The sequence below is a fragment of the Phaethon lepturus genome, unplaced genomic scaffold, assembly GCF_000687285.1.
Source record: "Phaethon lepturus isolate BGI_N335 unplaced genomic scaffold, ASM68728v1 scaffold24662, whole genome shotgun sequence".
NCBI lineage: Eukaryota > Metazoa > Chordata > Aves > Phaethontiformes > Phaethontidae > Phaethon > Phaethon lepturus.
The window spans coordinates 1-15718 of NW_010524446.1; the positions used below are offsets into that span (position 1 = coordinate 1).

Below are 15718 nucleotides of genomic sequence, written 5' to 3' on the forward strand. Positions count from 1 at the left end.
AATCCTTTAATCAGGTAAACAAATGATTTTTTCTCTTAAAGGGTCCAGAAGCTGCAGTTATCGTGGTCACAAAATCCATTTCGCTTGCTTTGTAGGTCTGCCAGACCCGGTCAGCAAAAACGATTTCCAAGTTAGCCTACCATAACGGGGTGGTGATAGTGAAGTGTCCCGGCTGCGGGAACCACCATGTCATAGCGGACAACCTCGGGTGGTTTTCAGATCTGGAAGGCAGGAGGTAGGTGCCGCAGCAGCGCTCCTGTGCGGGGAGGGAGAGGACTGCGGGGTTGTGGCTGGAACCCGCTGTGCTGATACAGCATTCTTTGATGCTTGTAAAACGTGGTTTGGAGAAAATCAGAGTTTTTGCTGGGTATAATTCAGTTTCATCCAGTTTCTTAAAGTGCACAAACTGAGCTTTGTCATCTCCTGTAACATGGCTGTCGCTACCTAGGATCCAACTAAACGGGGTGAAGCTGTGCGATACGCAGGCGTCCTTGTTGGTGCCAGCCAGTGAATTACTGCACGTGGAGTTCTTTTTTCTCCCTCAGGCTGTATCAGATCACTGCTAAGTTTCTTTGGTTAAGCGTTTCAGATGTGTAGACCCATCTGCTGCTGAATTTCAATGACTTCTAACTCCCTGACATACCTTTAAATATTTCTGTTTAGCTGTAATTGCTAAACCATTGATCCCAATGGATGAAAATAGTCCCAGAAGGTTTGGGTGGTTTTCTCTGCTTCCCAAATGCTTTATGGAGAAATACCGTGGTAGTGCTCATGGGCAATTCACTGTGTGGTGTTAATCCTGAGAGCAAAGTGTGGAAGAGCGAGCCTGCGCTTGACTCACGTTTGGCCGTTGCTGGGCGTCACTGTTGGTTTTCAAATCGCTGTTAAGGAATATCGAGGAAATCCTGGCAGCCAAAGGGGAGAAAGTGAGACGTGTGGCTGGCGAGGAAGCTTTGGAACTGCTTCTGGAAAGCTCGGCAGATACCGGGTCTCAAGGTCAGCTCGTGGAGGGAGAAAGTGGGGACGCCCCCCCAGAGACTGGCAGCAAGGGACAGACCTGACGAATGGGATTTGTGTCGTTCAGCTGACGGCAAGAGAGACTCTTAACCTTTATTCCCTGATTTCAATGGTCTGTGTGTAAAATAAACTCGGGCATTGGTCTTTCTCTGTTGTGTGTCTTTGTCTTGTGTAGTTTTGCCTTCGATCAAGCTAATGTTTTTAGAGACAGAGTGTAGATATTTTTCCTGGTACTTGTTTTGCTGACTGTAAGGCAAATCTCGGTGCTTCAGCCATGTCAGGAGCCCTGCTTTGTTCTCTGCTGAGAATGGAGCCAGTAATTCTTCGTCCGTATACTTTGGCCTAGGGAGGTGCAGCTGTAGCTGGAGGCATTAGCCATGTCTCCTGGCCTTGCCCAGGTGCTGCCCGGCAGCAGCTGGCTGCAGAGCTGGTGGAGGGGTGGAGGTGCATCCCAGGGCTGAGTGGCTGAGCAGAAGAGGCAACTGAAGCCACCTGAGGAGATGTGCCCTGACCCTGCATGAGCTTGCAAAGTCAAAATGGCTCTGCAGGAGGGTCAGATCACTAGCTCTCACTGCAGTCACTGGGGTGTTTCTTTTTTCTTTTCCTTGCACTCTTCCAGAATTTTGCTGCTATGCACCTCACGTCAGGGCTGGAAGTCTTCTGTGTTTGTCGGTTACGGCGTGAGCCGCCCTGTGGGAGCATCAGCCCCTGCGCTCGGGAATCCCACTTTGGGAATCACGATGAGTCAGAGAGCGGGTCCCGGCGTTGGGATTATGCAACTTCCTTGTTGGTGAGAGGGAGGATGGAGCCAAATTAATATTTGTGAAGCATGTTGGAGATAAGTAGAGCACCTAGAAAGTTGTCATATAGTTACTTGACAGATACTGATACGAACGTTACTGCGGCATGTTCAGATCAGAAGGAAAAAAAAAAAAAAAAGAAAAATGTAGGTGTTTACCAGCATGTAACAGTGATGACCAGGTAGTGATGAATCGGGCAGTGAGGTGATCACGTTGCACTTTGTTAGGGCTTACTTCCTCTGTCTGCATGGAGGTTTAACTTCTCTTGAGGTCCGTTAGCCTGAAGTACAGTGAAGTGTCTGCTTGTTTATGTTTTTAAACTTGCAACCAAAGAATAATTCAGGTTGGAAGAGACCTCTGGAGGTTTCTAGTCCCACCCTCTTGTTCAAAGGAGGTCCACTTAGATAAGGATGCTCAGGGTCTTGTCTTGAATATCTCTGAGGATGGAGATCCCACAACCTCTTTGGACCTCTCTTTTTCAGCTTGCACCCATGACCTTCTTTCCACTGTGCACTTCTGAGGAGAGTCTGTCTCTCTGTTCTCTACATCCTGTCATTAGTGAGTTATAGAAAACAGTAAAATCCTTTTGGTCTTTATGTCTCTGGGCTGAACAGATCCAGTTCTTTCAGCCAAACATATCCAGGTGCTTGTGGTCTTTAATCAGCCAAGTACTCAGTGAGGGCATTGCATGTATTAATGAGTTTACTTCATTCACCTGAAGCATTCATAGTGATTTTATATGTGTTGCATTATAAGCATGTAACAGGGTGACAGGAAAATAATCATGTTTTCCTGTTAGTGCGTTAAGTTCAGAGTGATGAAACAGCACTGAGGGGCAGGAACTTCATCGGTCAGCTGGCTTGTGCCTGTTCAGGTCCTGGTGAAATACAGTGCTCTCTCAGACAACGAGATGCTGGAGTGATCTACATATTAAGTAAGAAACAGGAGTCTTGCATCTTGGAACATTGCTGCATGCTCACCCTGTTGTGACTTGCTGGTATGTATTAGCACTCTGCTGGAAGAGTGGTTATTTCATTGCCTTTTACCTGAAAATCAGCATTCTGCTTCCGTTGCACTAATGCCTTTGGTGGGGTGGAACAGGGCCGCGGTTGCAGGATCCGCATTGCCTCAGAAACAGTTCATTTACAACCTGACTTTTATATACTGTATTCCTTACTTTTCCTACCTGTTACTGTGCCCCAGTTACAGAAAGGTGGTGCTTGTCTTTGTGTTACAGTAAAAACTGTAGCAAAGCCTGTCCATGGCTGGATGTTACTAGATTTTAGTGTTTCCTCAGGCACCTCTGGCACTAGGCACTGTCTGGAGGCGGGAGAGTGCTGGTCCCTGTGTCTCGCAGCCAGCTGCCAGCGTAGCAGGCTGGCCTGCCAGAGGTCTGAGATGCAGGGTGACATATTTTTGCTGCTGCATTGAAGGTTCAGGCCAACACCATGGGAACGGCCTCAACTTGCGCCAGGGGAGGTCTAGATTGGATGTTAGGAAAAATTTCTTCCCTGAAAGGGTTGTCAAGCACTGGAACAGGCTGCTTGGGGAGGTGGTTGAGTCCAACCTAAACGGTTCTATGAAAACAGGAGGCAGCAGATTACATGGAGTGGGCATATCTTCAGGGTGAGGCGCTGGTGCAGAGCGCAGAGAGCTCGCTGCCCACCATGGCCTCTGCAGCAGGCAGGTGTGTGGGGCCTGCAGCCCCCAGGGACTCGTTTGCCCCAAACACTGAGGCTGCAGTACCCAACAGCGCAGGAAATCAGTGCCTCTCCTGACAAAACATTCTGGGGCTTTCAGCTGGGAAGGGAGAGGGTTGCAGTGATGTGAGGGAATTTGCACTTAATGCAGAAAGATTTACTGCTAATAGATTGCAGGTGAAAAAGGAATTCTGTGCTCCCTTTTGAAGCGTGTTTTTCTGAAAAATATTGTGTCACACGCAAGTGTGACTGCTCTTGAAAGAGGACACAAGTGTCCTCCTGCCTGGCGGAAAAGGACCTGGGAGAGCTGGTCGACAGCCGGCTGAACATGAGCCGGCAGTGTGCCCAGGTGGCCAAGAAGGCCAACAGCGTCCTGGCCTGTATCAGAAATAGTGTGGCCAGCAGGAGTAGGGAAGTGATTGTACCCCTATACCCTGACCCACTGGTGAGGCCGCACCTCGAACACTGTGTTCAGTTTTGGGCCCCTCACTACAAGAAGGACATTGAGGTGCTGGAGCGTGTCCAGAGAAGGGCAACGAAGCTGGTGAGGGGTCTGGAGCACAAGTCTTATGAGGAGCGGCTGAGGGAACTGGGGGTGTTCAGTCTGGAGAAGAGGACTGGAAGGGGGACCTTATCGCTCTCTACAGCTACCTGAAAGGGGGTTGTGGTGAGGTGGGTGTTGGTCTCTTCTTTCAAGTAACCAGTGACAGGACGAGAGGAAATGGCCTCAAGTTGTGCCAGGGGAGGTTTAGATTGGATATTAGGAAAAATTCTTTACCAAGTGGTGAAACATTGGAACAGGCTGCCCAGGGAGGTGGTGAAGTCACTATCACTGGAAGTGTTCAAAAAAACATGTGGACGTGGCACTTCAGGATATGGTTTAGTGAGCATGGTGGTGGTGTGTTGATGGTTGGACTTTATGATCTTAAAGGTCTTTTCCAACCTTAATGATTCTTTGAGCATGCTTTGTCTGGCAGGAGCCCAGCAGATCTTGATTTAGCCAAAATCGAGGGAGCAGGAAGAGAAGCAGCCTTTCTCCTGAACTGGAGGTGTGTCAAGATGGGGAAAGAATGACGTGCAGCAGGGCAGAGGAGGGGGACTGGAGGTGCAGCCGACCAGGGTAAGTCTTTGTGGCACAGAGGAGAGGTGGCAATTTCAAGGAGGGACAAAGCAGCGTTCACAGGCTGGGCGGCAAACATAAAGCCATTGTTTGCACATTCCTTGAAGCATTTCACTGTGGCTGTTAAGGGATGGATTCTCTTCCCGAATCCTGCCCCACGAGGGCTTTTCTGCAAAATGGCAAATACTTTGCCTCTTGTTTCCTGCCTCTGAGCAAATCCTCCTTTTGTAGTGCAGCCAGACTCCAGAGTTAATCGGGCCAGTGTGGGATGCTGATGGGTCGTGTCTGTCAGCTGCAGGAGTTACTAGTGTTCTGGCCCATGCTCGGCGGGAAGGCAGTGGTGTTTGGTAAAGGTGGGTGAGATGGGGCCCTGTGGGGCTGGGAAGCACGTGGTGACCGGACTTGCTGAGGGAATGCCTTTGAGCAGGCCCAAACAAGAGGGAGGCTGGGGTGCAGAGGCCGGTTTGCTGGGGCTACCTGGCATAACCCCCTGCTGCTTTTTGCTGCCAGTGTGCATGAATGTGTTGTGTGCACCATGCGGGACTCCTGCAGCCTTACACAGAGGGGGCAGTTCTAAGCCCTGCCCCGCTTGGGCATGCTGTGGAGGTCTCAGCTGGACCGAGGAAGGACTTGGGAGCCTCTTGGGGGTTGGCCTGCCTCACTGATGTGTGATCGGGCAGGTATGTGTTTTTGGCATCAGTGGAGGCAGTGAGGAGGGGTGCTGGGTCTTGTGAAATGAATCACTGCTCATTTGTGGTGCTTGCATAGGGTCTAGCATAGGTGGGTTCTGGGCCTCCATGTCCTACTGTACTGCAGGCAAAGAGGCACAGCGAGGGTGAGCCCTCTGCTTGGAACCCTGCATGCTTGGAACGCTGTGTCCCTGGGCTGGGATATTCAGTGCAGGGATGGCCCCCCCTTACTGCAAAGCTGTGCAGGAGTGAACTTTGCCCCTGGCTGTGTCCTGGCCTAGCGGGTGCCAGGAGGTTGCTGTGGAGAGCTGCTGAAAGCTGCCCAGCTCCAAACTGAAATTTATAGTGCTTGGGTGCTCGGGGGCCAGCACGTCACTTCCCGCAGGCTGAGCGCCATTCCAGCCAGATGAAGATCAATGATGGCTGGAGCAGTAACGGCACGAGGCTCTGGGGAGGGGTGAGGTAAGTCTTAGCCCTGATGTGTCTTGGCAGATGAGCAGTATGAAAATCCCCATGGGCCTGACATCAGCCCTGTCTCAGAAGTGCCTCCAGGGCATGTGTACAGCAGAGTAGGAGACATCAATGTCTTGTGTTTCTGCTGTCTTTTTAGGGTTCCTCTTCACCTCTGGACTTGCACCGGGGACAGCACCCTGCGCTCTAGTAAACTCCGCAATGCAAAGCTGAACAGCAAGTTGGTCTGTGTGAGCGCTGCGCAGGCCCTGGCAATCCCATGCCTATCCAGCGGGTGCCAGCATCGGAGAGCTGTTCCCTATGTGGGAGCAAGCTCTGCTGACCCAGCAGAGCAGGAGAGGGACGGGCTGGCGTTGGACACTGGCGCACCGCTGTCTCTGCTGCTGCAGCAACCATTGCAGGCTGTGAGCTGCTCTGGTGATTCAGTTGTAGCCATTGCCTCCTGCTCACAGGGGCTCTGAAAGAGACGTTTACTGGAAAGCATGTGCTCCCTTCCCCAGCTGCTAAAGACAGAGGGACAGCAGGTGAGACCCCATTGCTGACAGGGATTTCACCAGTCCCTGGCAATCCAAGCCTCTAGCCTGTGCACCTTGGGGGCATGGTTCTGTCCCCAAGTAAGTCGCACACAGGGACTTCTAGCACAGAGCTTCTTGTGTCCAGGCATCCAGAGGTGTCAGAATGCCAGATGAGAACAAGCTGGTGGCTCTTCATTAATCTTTGATCAGGACTGGCAGTGGCCAGCACAAGTTAGCCAGGTGTGGGAAGACCAGCTGTGACTTGGCTTTATCCTCCCAGGCCCACTTTCTAGTGAAATCTAATGGCCTGCTTGCAGCTGCTGCGTTGGAACGAGCTAGCTCTGCTGCTTTGTGAGTATCTTCACTAAGGGCTGATGCCAGGGCTTTGCGCAGCACCTGCTGCCCTTTTGCTGTGGTAGCTGCTGCCAGGGAAACGAGACGCAGCTTTTGGGGAAGGCACTGAGACAGGGCTGAGATGAAGCCTCCAGTCAGGCCTGGAAGGAAAGGCTCAGCCACAGTCGTAGAGGAGGGCTCAGGCTGACAGAAGCAGCTGGTCTTTCCTCAGCCACTGCAGGGCTGTTTGTCTGCCCTGTTGTCCTGGTAACTCCTGGGCTCTGGGTAGGGAATGCTCTGGGCTTTGTGCATCTCCACAGCTGTGCAGGCGGGTAGATGCTGTGTGCTTATGGCAGGCAGAGCTGGGGGTGGTGGCTGCTGCCTGAGCGACCTGTGTGCTCTTAATGTAAAGGGATGTGTAGGTGCATGCATACACCCTTTTCTTAACACTTACCCGTAGTGGTGTCTGGCACAAGAGACCGTCACCCACCCCCAACCCCATTTCGAAGGGCCAGCGTTAGCTCTGCTGTCAGCAAAGCAGGCAGGCTGGCCAAGAAATAATAGAAATTAATTCTTGTCACTGAAGCTTAGACACAAATATTTATTAAGCACAACCCCCCTTCCCCTTGAGCTGTATTCATTTCTAATATATTAATTCATTTGGCAGATTATTTTTTAGAAAAAAAAGTACCTGTGGGTTGGAAATTCTCCATTAAAATGACATTAGCAAATGCACATGTAAAAAATAAATAAGCTCATACATTCAAGTATATGGCAAATAATTAACACCTCTGAAAGCTTAACTGTCAGATTCCAGTTCACCACTTGGCTGAGAGCTGCACAGGCCTGAGCCTGCTGCTGGTCAAGTCATCTTCATCTTCAGTGTTTTCTTCCTCTTCACAAATGCAAGCTGGGTCAGTACAGAGGTGGCTGGGCAGGGCCTCCTCTCCTTTCTCCAGAGCTCTGACCAGCCCTAGGAAGGAGGCCGAGCCTCAGCCAAGCAATCTGTGCAGCAGGTGAGTTGCTCTGTGGTAGCAGGTGAAATGCAGCTACCCCTCCACATGGTCAGTGCAGGCAGGTTAAATGCCTGATGAGCAGCATCACTGGTCTAAAAATCTTACTGCTGGTTGGAAATGTTTCCATCAAATGCATTTCAAATAGAAAGTGCTGATTATAGGAACATATCTGCTTTGGCAGAACTCATTACTGGAGCTTCTGAAGTCCAAGATAGTCTACCTGGTCAAACAAAGAAGAAATACTCCACCTCCTGAAGTCAGATCCCTGGTTCCTGCCTCTCTGGGCTTGCTTTTCCAGCTGGTCCGAAAGGGGAAAGAATGAAAGTAAGTGTAGACCCTTACACTTGTGCGTGGGGTGGAACTGACTTCCCAGCCAACACCCCAGCCTGGAGCTCTCGTGACGCTCCATTTATTGGAGACAGATTGGGCAGAACAGGGGTGCTTTGCCAAAAGAGCTCTGCTGGGGCCTGCAGGGATGGGGGTGGAGCTCAGCCCTGGTTTGAGGAGAGGCGAGGGGAGGGAAGGGCTATCACCCCTGACTGCTGTTGGACACAAAAGGGAGGAGAGGATGGTTCTGCTTGCTCTCCTGAGAAGCCATGGCCAGAAAACTTTGCTGGCTCTCGCGGTGGGCCATTGCCAAATGCAGGCTTCTGCCTTGGGCACACTCACCTGCACACAGGACAAATCCTGCACGAGACTTGTGGCTCAGCAGCACCAGAAGTGATGAGGTGCCCAAGTTTGCCTTGTGCTGAACAGACAGGCAGAGACTTCCTTCCTCCCTTCCCAGGCAGGGGCCCCTGTTTCATGCCTGCAGTTTGGGCTGCACAGCTCTTCTCTAATCCCACCAAAGCTCAGGGTGAGTATGGCTCTGCTCCTGCTTGGGAGGTCCCGATGCAGCTCCATGCAGGACTGCAGCTGGGGAAGTGCAGAGGGCGTCACAGGGCTCGCTGCAGTCCTCAGCAAACTTAAAGTTTAAGGTGTGTGGGACCATGACTGCAGCTGGGGCGGTGGTGAGGTTTGAAAGAACCGGTATAGCCTCTGGCTTGGGCTCATTTCCTCCCGCAGAAAAAATAAAGCTGAGCAAGACATTCCAGGGAAGGATCCAGAGCAATTTGTGTCACCGCATGATGCAGGCAAGGCAGGAGGACTTCAAAATGGAAAAGGTGCTCTTCCCTTCCCCCATTAAATTAAAAGTGTTGTGGAAATAAAAGACATGAAGGCTGGAGTTCACTGCCCACTGTGGGCTCCTCCTTTGGCTGACAGCACAAGTTCCTGGATTTTCAGATGATAAGCAGAGGGGCTGCCAAAGTCTTCTTCCCTCGTGCTGTGCCCAGTGTCCATATGTCCTAAAAAAACCCTTGTTTAAAAACTGGGTCCCTCCTGTAACATTCCCTCTGCAGCACAGCCAGGTGTGATGCGACAGAGGTGCAGCTCCTGGGAGAAGTCTGTGGTTGCACAGGATTGCTCAGGTTTGAAACCACCTACACTCTCTTTCTTTTTAAAAAACAAAATGAAACCAAAACCACCCCCCCAAACCAAACCCCAGTTCTTAGCTGGAACCAGGCCTCTGCTGCTCCTCTGCTGCCTCCTCCTGGGCTGAGGCCAAATCCACCCGCTGCTCATCCATGCGTTTGGCCTGGACACGCTGGATGAGGCTGAAGAAGTCTTCGTCTGGCATGGTGGGGCCACGGGGAATGGAGTCTGGTGGTGCACAGCGCTGGTCATCTATCCTGGAGGACTGCACAGGGATGAGAACAGGCATTAGGCCCAAGTAGTGACAAGACAGTCTGCTCATGGAAGTAAAGCGCTGGGAGCAGTGCCCGAGGGGAGGCCAGAGCATGCGCTCCCCCCGGTGCTGCACCCCGCTGCGGGCTCCAGCGTAAGGGAAGAGCAGTGACCCAGCATGGGGCTGTAGGCACTGCGTGGAGAGTGGGTTCTCCAGCCACCTGCACTTGTAGAGCTGTGACAAAATGCCACCCTCAGTACAGGGTAAAAAGAAGGATGTGGAGGCAAAGACAAGGGCCTGCCTAGGTGCCCAGGGCTGCGGGTGGGCAGCTGCTGGCCACAGCCCCTCTCAGGAGGGCAGGCGTGATTGGGGGATGGCCTTTGCCTGTGTGGGAGAAGCTGGTACCCCCCTACCCCTCCAGCTTGGCAGCTGGTACCTGACACTTCATGAGCATGTTGAAGAACTCGTCCCCAGGCTCCTGGGTGTCCCCCTCCATACACAGGTGCCCCAGGTTGTTGTGTGTTATCCGCAGGCCTGGCAGGTTGCCCACGTTGGCACGCTGGTCATCCAGCCGTCTGCTCTGGGAGCTGGCAATGAGATCGAAGAACTCCTCCGTCTGTGGAGATGCCATCAAGGAGGACTGGGCTGGGCGTGGGGAGAGGAGCACACACCAGTGTCACAGCTCTGCCATCTGCAGCAAGCCCAAACCCTTCCCAATTACCAAACCAGCTTGCAGCCGAGCCTACAAGCTCCCCGCAAGGGGCAGGGGCTCGCCATACAGCCAGGCCTCCTGGGGCTGAGTCAGGTAGGATGCTGGCTTCTTGTGTGACTGTCAGCATCTCCTTCCACACTGCATGGGGGAGCAGGAACAACCCCAGTGCCAGCAACACAAGTGAGCAAAAACCTACCATCAAAGCAACTAGTGTTACAGGAGCAACACCCCCTGCCCCATCTCGCAACCACTTGCTCCCTTTCTTGAAGGCCAGTGCTGTAGCACAGCCCTTGGCACCTGCCTCCCAAAAAGGCCTTGGGCTGCATCCCCGCAGCTGCCCTGCACAAAGGGTGAGCAGGACCGGCTGCGAGGGGCCTGCCCGCACACGGCTCCCAGCCAGCGCCTTTAGTGAGACCCAGTCCCTGCCTTCCCTATGGGAAGCACAAAAGCTCCAGTTCAACAGAGCTGCAGTTTCCATTCCTAGCTGGACCCCAGCTCTCCCAAGGGCTGTGGACGCTGCCTGCAGCACACTGCCTGGCCAGCAACCTTTGTAAAGGAACACATCCTATTTGTGGGGCTGGGCTGTGAAAACAGTACAGTATGCTTCAGTATGCAACAAGCCTGCCATGCATGCACAAACCCAGCAGGCAGCAAAGGGGGAAAGTAGGTGCCTTGGCAGGGTAAAGAGCAGAACCTCACACCTCATGTATGCACCTCCCGCTGCTGGATCTCCCAGGAGGGGCTCCCTGCTGTTTACTGCACCTGGGCCAGCTCCTAGAGGACACCAAAGATGCCACCTCAGCCCAAAAGATCCAGTGACCTGCCATTAACTGCTGCCTGTGAGCGGTCACTGTTGTTTGCAGCTCAACTACAGGCAGCTTCTGCAGCTGCTTCCACTCTGGTTTCCACCTCAAGGCATGCGGCACCACTGCACAAGGGCCAACCCCCCTCGCTCGAGGCACAGGGCTGGGCAGACACCAGCAACTGCAGGTGAGCCCAGAGCTCCTGGGCACTCATGTGGCTCAGCAACAGGCACCCTGGGCTGTAGCAAGGGCCAGTGTAATTACAGACAGGTGATCAGGAAAGCCCAGGCATGGCTACGCCACACACCTGGGGGCACATCCTTCCCAGACCCCCCTGAAGCCCGGCATTTCTGGGCAGCTCAAGTAGAGGTGCTGCTGAGGTGAGCCCTGCAGACGCTCCGGCTGTCATGAGCTGCAGGACCTGCATCACAGCACGCGTGAGAAAAACACTCGTGGGGTCTGGTTCTTATTGCACGGAGTGGAGCCAGGCTGGCCTCAGCCTGCTGGGTGGGGGCTGGCATGAGCTGGTGTTTGGGGGTCCCACTCCAGAACCTATAATCTATAAACCCTTGGGGGAAGTATCCCATCCAGACACCCAACATGCCTGGTGCTTTCTAGCCATTGGGGTGGAGCACTGCTGGAGGAGCTGCCGGGCCCCACACGGCCGGAGCACAGCCCGATACCCCCCAGCCTCGGCACGCCCGCTCCAGGCAGCACGGCCTTGGCACGACCAAGGGGCTCACGTGGGGCAGAGCAACCATGGAACGAAGGGAGGGTTTTCAAACGGTGCATGAGCAATATCAGGACCTCTGCAAAGTGAGCGAGTCAGCCCCCAGCCCCGAGAACACCTCTCGGGCAGCACTCAATAGGAAGAGCCTGTTGGCAGCCGCTCCGTGAAACACTCCCAAATAACAGACACTGTGCTCGGGTCAGGGATAAGCAAAAGAAAACTGTAAGAAACCCGGCGCGATTGGTGCTACTATCCCAGTGAGCACAAAGCACTTGAGGAGAGAGCGCCCTGAGCCTGCCAACACGACATGCTCCTTTTAGAGCCTCAGCTCATGGAGTTGCAGAAACACATAAAAATCTCGTTGCTGATGCAAAGATGAGTTTCTTGCCCTTCAGCTCACAAAGAAACATGTCTGAAAATATTTATGAAAATAACATGTCCGAAAGGCTGACAGACAAATGAGAGCCAAACAGAACATGTGCCTACTTGTACATTCTTTATAAAGCTTATTTTAAACTCAGTCTCCTAAATTACACAGCTGTTGCAGCCAAACACACTTCTGTATCCGAAATGCGTATCTTGAAAAAGTGATGCTCATTTCCACCCTATTTTTAGAAGATAAAAACCTTCTCACCTCACAGCCAACCTGCCTTCCTGCCACAGCCTGACCCCCGCACTGCTCTGCTCTCGCTGCTGCTTCAGCCCCTGTTCCTGGCACCTACTTCTCTGACAGTCTTGTGCTGTGGCTCTTGCCACACTTGGAGGGATATCAGGGGTCTCCTCCTCTCCTGCTTGTACTTCGTGTTCATTTGGAAACTAATAAACAAACCCCTCGGTTCAAATGAACTGTTTTCAGCCCTTTGTGATGGTGCTTAAGCTTGCAAGTGTGACCTGCACGTATTAGTGCTTCTCTCCAGCCTGGTTTAAACAAAGAATCTCAACACCATATCATAAAAAGAGACCTGAAACCAAAGTGCAAACACAGACCTGACCTGCCTTTCCTGTCCCATCTATTTGTCAGACGGCTTCCTCAATTTATCCCTCTCTTCCTATGGGCGAGTTAGGTGTCTGCCTGCTGGAGCTTCCAGGTGTTTATCTGTCCTTCTGGCTTCTCTGCTCTTACACAGCACCTATCACCACAGCATCCAAGAACTGTACAAAATGCAGGAGTTTCTCCTCCATGGCAACGCTATCAGAAAAACTGGCAATCCTTTAACTTGCCTGTGAAAGCCCATCCCAGCCCCCTGCATGCCCCAGCTCTCCATGCTCTTACAAGGCTCCCTCAGTAATGACCATCAGCATCTTCCTCCTGGAGTTGCTGGCAGAGGCAGAAGTCCTTATTGCCAACCTCACTGTTCAAAAGTTGAGACCTTCTAAAGATCCATACTGAACAAATGCAGGTATATTTTTCATTTCTCTTGCTAGTTTACTCTCTAAGCCTTAGTCTCCATTCTTCAGCCTTTCCCTCAGCAACCATTAACTTAAGAATGTTTCTTCCTTCCTCAAATAAGGACAGATTGCCAAAGAACTGCTAAGTTCAGAGAGCTCAGGCTTGGTGAAAACATCACAAGGTTCACAGTAAAACCACAGCAGCCTGCCACACCGTGGGAGCAGCATCACTCACAGGGCAATAGTGACTTATAAACGCATCGGTGCTTACATATCCGTTCTTCCAGGGCAGGGACTGGTGTAGCAGCTGCCTCTGCAGCCTCCGATGGGCATTCTTCCAACGGGCAGCGCTGATCATCCATCCGGTTGCTCTGGAACTTGCTCAACAGGTCAAAGAAGCATTCCTCATCTGAAGGGGTCCGGTTGATTTTCTGGAAAGACAGTGAAATACAGAAGAGAGTCAGAACACCCCAAACAACTCCCCGTGTCCAATCACTCTGTTTGGCATGGCCTCAGCAATGCATTGTGCCCTCGCTGGTCTGTTCAGAGGCTGGTTCCTGGCTGTCCCCCTGGCTTGCCAAGCCCCACAGCCTGGAGCCTGCTGGGTGTCACTGCTACTTGGTCCTCTGTCCTCCTGGCTCTGAAATAACCTCTCCCTTTTTCCTCTTGCCACCCTTCAGGGTGGACAATTACCACCAGCCTCCTGGAGGAGGCCATGAGCAGAGCGTCACGAAGGTCCCCTCTCCCGCAGGGACCCGAGTGGGAACGGGGTGAAGAGCTGCTCTGCGACTTGTGCTCCGCAAGACGAGGCATCTGAGGAGAGCTGTGGCCCCTGCAACAGGTCACTCACCCTGTGGCTGACTCCAGAGGCTCTGGGCACTTCTGCAGCTCAAAGCGGAGCTGGGTGCCTGCCAGCAAGCAGACGAGCCTCGTGCAGAGCAGCCTCCATTGCTGCACAGCGTCTTGAGCACAGAGAACAAACCGGAGGCTGAAAGGGAAAGCGGCGAGGAAAGAGGACAGCATTCACCCTGGCACAGCTCTGCAGGGAAGAGGCGCTTCTGGGCTGGCCAAGGCGCTTCTGGGCTCAGAGCAGGACTGCAGTCAGGAGCGTGAGGGACAAGGGCGAACTGAGCGCACACCCGGGATGAAGTGGTGTTGTGTGCTCAGCTGAGACTCAGCTCGAGCTCAGGCGTGCCGGCACTCAGCCGTCCTTCCTAACCAGCTAAATTTAACCTTTGCAGGCCACTGCCCCTCGCACTCCCAATGCTTCCTGTCGGCGCTCCCATGTCCTCAGCACACCGCTTGTTGTAACAGTCACTGAGCTGCAAATGCCACAAAATTATAGTTTTGCAGGAAAACAGTTCTTGCATGAGAGCCCCAAATAAGCACCTTGCACTACACAGTGATATATTTAAGTTGCGCTGCAGAAGGGTTTGTGTTCATGGCAGCCTTTCGAAAGCACTGTGCTGTGTCCAGTTCCAGCACAGAGAGAGGCCGCGTGCCCCATGCTGACAGAGCGAACCCAGTCCTGCTCTGGAGCAGCCAGTGGAGTAGAACAGCAGATCTTTACAAGGAACCACTCAGAATGGGATATAAAATTAGACAGCGATAAGAGAGGCATCTATCTGCCAGGCTCAGGAAGGGTCCCTGCATGCTGGGGCTCAGGAAGACTCCCTGCATCTGGTGGGACAAGATGCTGGAAATAATACCACAACAGAAACCAACAAAAACTCCTACAACTGTGTCTGCCTATGCTGAGCTATTTCCCAGTATGAGGCTGGGGAAGGCTGGTCTGGGAAGGGGCACTGGGTCCCTACTGGGGAGCAGCATGTGCCACCAGAAAAAGCACAGGGAGAGCCAACCTGGAGCACCAAGTCTTTCAGCGGAGAAAGAGATCTCCTCGGCTGTTGGTGAAACAAAGACCCTCTCCCAGCTCTGCCAGTGGCCGTCCTGGGAGCCCTCCCTCTCCTACTGTGTGCAGAGCTGTCCCCAGCAGAGAGCTCTTCACTGGGGCAGAGGCACACAAAGTCGTTCAGCAGAGGTCTGGTCTGGGGAGAGCCTTGTGCTGACAGGGTTAAAGCTGCAAGTTGGATTCTGTAAATGAAGGAAAACAATTTTCCCGTATGCTAAGCGAAGCAGATGAGATGCACTCAGCTTCTATTTAGGGCAGCGTCAAAATTAGCAGCGGGCCAGAGAGGAACATTAGCAATATGGGAGCTGATCAGGGAGGGGAAAAACCCCTCTCGCCTCTTTCCATGTGCCAACCCACTAATTAAACAGCGGCTCAGACAGACCCTCTGAACCATCAACAGTTGTACCTTGGAAATCAAAGCTTGCTTGGGATTGAACAGAGGATGAACTACATCTCTTGCAGCTCTGCTGTGTTGGCTTGTGTGACCCAAATTTCAGGCTAGAGGAAGCCGGCTCATTCACACCAAACCTCCCTCTAGCTTCCCTGCAAGCACAGAGAGTAAATCAGAGCAGTTGCAGGTCCACAGGAGAAGTTTCGCCTTGCAGGGAGCAGCCGGGCAGCGTGTTGGTCAGTGCAAGGTGAAGAGCCCCCAGCTCAGGGCTTCCCCCCTCCAAGAGACCAGGCTCCCCCAGGGCTCATCCTGCCAGGGACCCTGCCATTTCCCATGTCAGGATCTCTGCTCAAAATGGGCCCGGGAGAGGAAAGGATGCTCTGAATCAGCAGGA

The 15718-nt window shown here is 52.8% G+C and overlaps 2 protein-coding genes across 2 annotated transcripts in view; one reads left to right on the top strand and one right to left on the bottom strand.

The window, feature by feature from the left end:
- Window positions 1-95: 95 nt before the first annotated feature.
- On the top strand, window positions 96-1061 carry DNLZ (DNL-type zinc finger; the record flags this gene model as incomplete). Its single annotated transcript, XM_010282463.1, has 2 exons — window positions 96-235; window positions 890-1061. Coding segments are annotated over 2 exons (312 nt in total), but the record flags the coding sequence as incomplete, so codon positions are not given.
- An 8149-nt stretch (window positions 1062-9210) lies between these two features.
- Window positions 9211-15718, bottom strand: part of GPSM1 (G-protein signaling modulator 1) — a 58058-nt gene continuing 51550 nt past the window's right edge. The window contains exons 11-13 of the mRNA XM_010282462.1: window positions 13293-13452; window positions 9824-10032; window positions 9211-9399 (exon numbers count right to left, since the gene is read on the bottom strand). Coding sequence (XP_010280764.1) covers window positions 9211-9399; window positions 9824-10032; window positions 13293-13452 — 558 coding nt within the window. The remainder of the gene's footprint in view (window positions 9400-9823; window positions 10033-13292; window positions 13453-15718) is intronic.